Source organism: Pteropus vampyrus, unplaced genomic scaffold (assembly GCF_000151845.1).
Source record: "Pteropus vampyrus isolate Shadow unplaced genomic scaffold, Pvam_2.0 Scaffold632, whole genome shotgun sequence".
In the NCBI taxonomy this organism is placed as follows: Eukaryota; Metazoa; Chordata; class Mammalia; order Chiroptera; family Pteropodidae; genus Pteropus; species Pteropus vampyrus.
The window spans coordinates 323,603-325,970 of record NW_011889413.1 but is presented as its reverse complement, the minus strand read 5'-3'; the positions used below and the strand labels follow the sequence as shown (position 1 = coordinate 325,970).

Below are 2,368 nucleotides of genomic sequence, written 5' to 3'. Positions count from 1 at the left end.
GGCACACATGATTATGGAGACTGACAAGTCCCAAGGTCTGCAAGGTGAGTCAGCAAGCCGGAGGCCCAGGAGGGCTGAGGCTGTGGTTCCAGCCTGAGTTCGAAGGTCTGAGAACTAAGAGGACTGATGGTGTGGCTCCCGCCCGGAGGCAGCTGGCGGGACGAACTCTCTTCCTCCAGAGAGGGTCGGCCCTTTGGTCCTCTTTGGGCCTTCAACTGATTGGACAAGGCCCACCCACGTTAAGGAGAGTAATCTGCATTATTCAATCTGTGGATTTAAATATTGCACTCATCCGAAAACACCCTCAGAGGAATACTCAGCATGCCCAGGGTGACGTCTGACCAAATGCCTGCCCAACCAAGGAAGCGGAAGGATGTACGATGGCACAGCGCTCACGGGCCTGGAGACCCACCACCGTCAAAGTGTCATTCACCGGGTACCGGCTGGGCCTGTAGAACCAGGACGACCCCAACCGAACCCCAGCAGCTTTCCCAGCGCATGCTGGCTGTGAAGTCCCAGGGAGATGCAAAGGACCAGGACAGCCAGAACAACGCTGAAGAAACAGCGGAGCGGGAGAACCTGGACACCTTGATTTAGGGCATCAGTGTACGGCTGTGGCCACCCAGCCCGCGTGCACTGGAATCGACATGACACACCCAGGGAGCACGGAGCACCCCGCAACACGCGTGCACGTACAGGCAGCCAGCTGTTGACAGATACGTCCAGTCGATTCACCAGGAAGACACCGGTGCTGCAAGATCTGGAGACCTAATGCAGACCTCGGACCACGCGCAAAGGTTAGCTTGAGACTGGCCGGGAACCTAAACGTAAAACCTAAAACTATAAATCGTCTAGAAGAATACAGCAGAGATCATCTTTGTGACTTTGACTTTGGCGAAAATTTCCTAAATAGGACACAAAAAGCATGAAGTGTATAAAAGAAAAGAAGTCAACAAATCAGACTTTGTCGAATTAAATAGTGTTGCTCTTCAAAAAACACTGTTACGAAAATGGAAAAGACACCAGTTGGGAGGCCGCATCTGCAAAGCGTGTCCCCCAGGGGGACTGGCATCCAGGCTGTACACGAACTCGTACCCTCGAGAAGATAAGCAACTCGATTTTCTTTAAATTGGAAAAGGATCAGAACAGGCGCAGCCCCAGCCCCTGGCCTCCCAGGCACACTGTCCTCGCCTCGCCAAGCGGAGAGAGAAGCCGTGCCCAGCTGGCCACCAGACCCCCTTCCCCGCCGCGGCCGCTGTGCGGCGCCGCCCGGGGCCCGCCCTGCCTACCGTTAAGGTAGTAGCTCCTCCGGGTCCTGTCGCCCGAGGTCAGGCTGCTCTCTGAGAAGCACACCTTCTTGGGCCGGGCCATCTCCCTGGGCTCCAGCAGGGTCTTGTCCACCAGCGGGTCCTGCAGGGGGCTCAGGAGCGGGGGCAGCTTCCTGTCGGTGCTCCGGGGCGCATGCAGCTCCGAGGGGCTGAGGAAAGCCTTGAAGGGCGTGTGGGAGGAGGTCGCACAGCTGGGGGCGGCGTCGTCCTCGCCGGAGAGGGGGGCGTGTGGGCACAGCAGGTCCTCCAGGGACGCCGTCTGCAGCTGGGAGGGCACATCGGGGATGCTGGTGAACCTTCCAAAATCTGGAACTGGGGCAGGAGGAAGGGAGGCGAGGTCAGACCGGTGTTCCCCAGACACCCCCAGAAGTGCAGAGCGCACCTTAAACACTCGCAGCACCGCTGCCCACCCCAAGCTCTGACACCTGCTCACAGCCCCCATAGCCGTCCCCTTCCCCTCGGAGAAGGCGCCCGAGTGGGTGAGGCCTCCGGCCCTGGGCGTGTGGGGGCAGCGGGGGCTTGCCCGCACGCCTCCATCCGGCAGTGCACCCAAAGCTAACAGTGGCCGGTACCCGCTCAGCTCCACGCCGACGGCCGACGGCGCCGCCCGTGTGCGGCCCGTGCGTGCTTAGCTCCGCAGAGCACCTTTCGCTGCAGCGTCATCTTTCTGGGACTCGTCCACACCGAGTCACCTGGCAGCTATCTGGTTCCTCGAACTGTTTCCCGGTGCACACTCAGCACCCTCCCGACGCCGGGGGCTGGTCCGGGTGTCCCCGTGGATGCGAAGCTGCAGTCACTGTCCCTCGACGCGCCGCCTTGCTCACAGCGAGGACCTCCTGCCGCCTCGCCTGGGCTCAGGCGTGTGCCGTCTGCGTGCTCCGGACCCCACGCGCTCGTCACCCCTGGGTGTGTGCGGACCCGACACGTGGCTTCTCCCCAAGTCCCGGCGAGGCCGAGCGCCTTCTCCGGAGTTCACGGGCTCGTCGCTGTCCACTCCGTGCATTTTCTCGGCCGCTTCTTTGGTCATCTTCCTCTTGGTC

The 2,368-nt window shown here is 61.0% G+C and overlaps 1 protein-coding gene across 1 annotated transcript in view; it reads right to left on the bottom strand.

Annotated features, from left to right (window-relative positions):
- SPATC1L (spermatogenesis and centriole associated 1 like) overlaps positions 1–2,368 on the bottom strand; it is a 13,087-nt gene that overhangs the window by 6,011 nt on the left and 4,708 nt on the right. Inside the window, exon 2 of the mRNA XM_023525823.1 lies at positions 1,290–1,593. Within this exon, the coding sequence (XP_023381591.1) occupies positions 1,290–1,593 (304 nt within the window). The remainder of the gene's footprint in view (positions 1–1,289; positions 1,594–2,368) is intronic.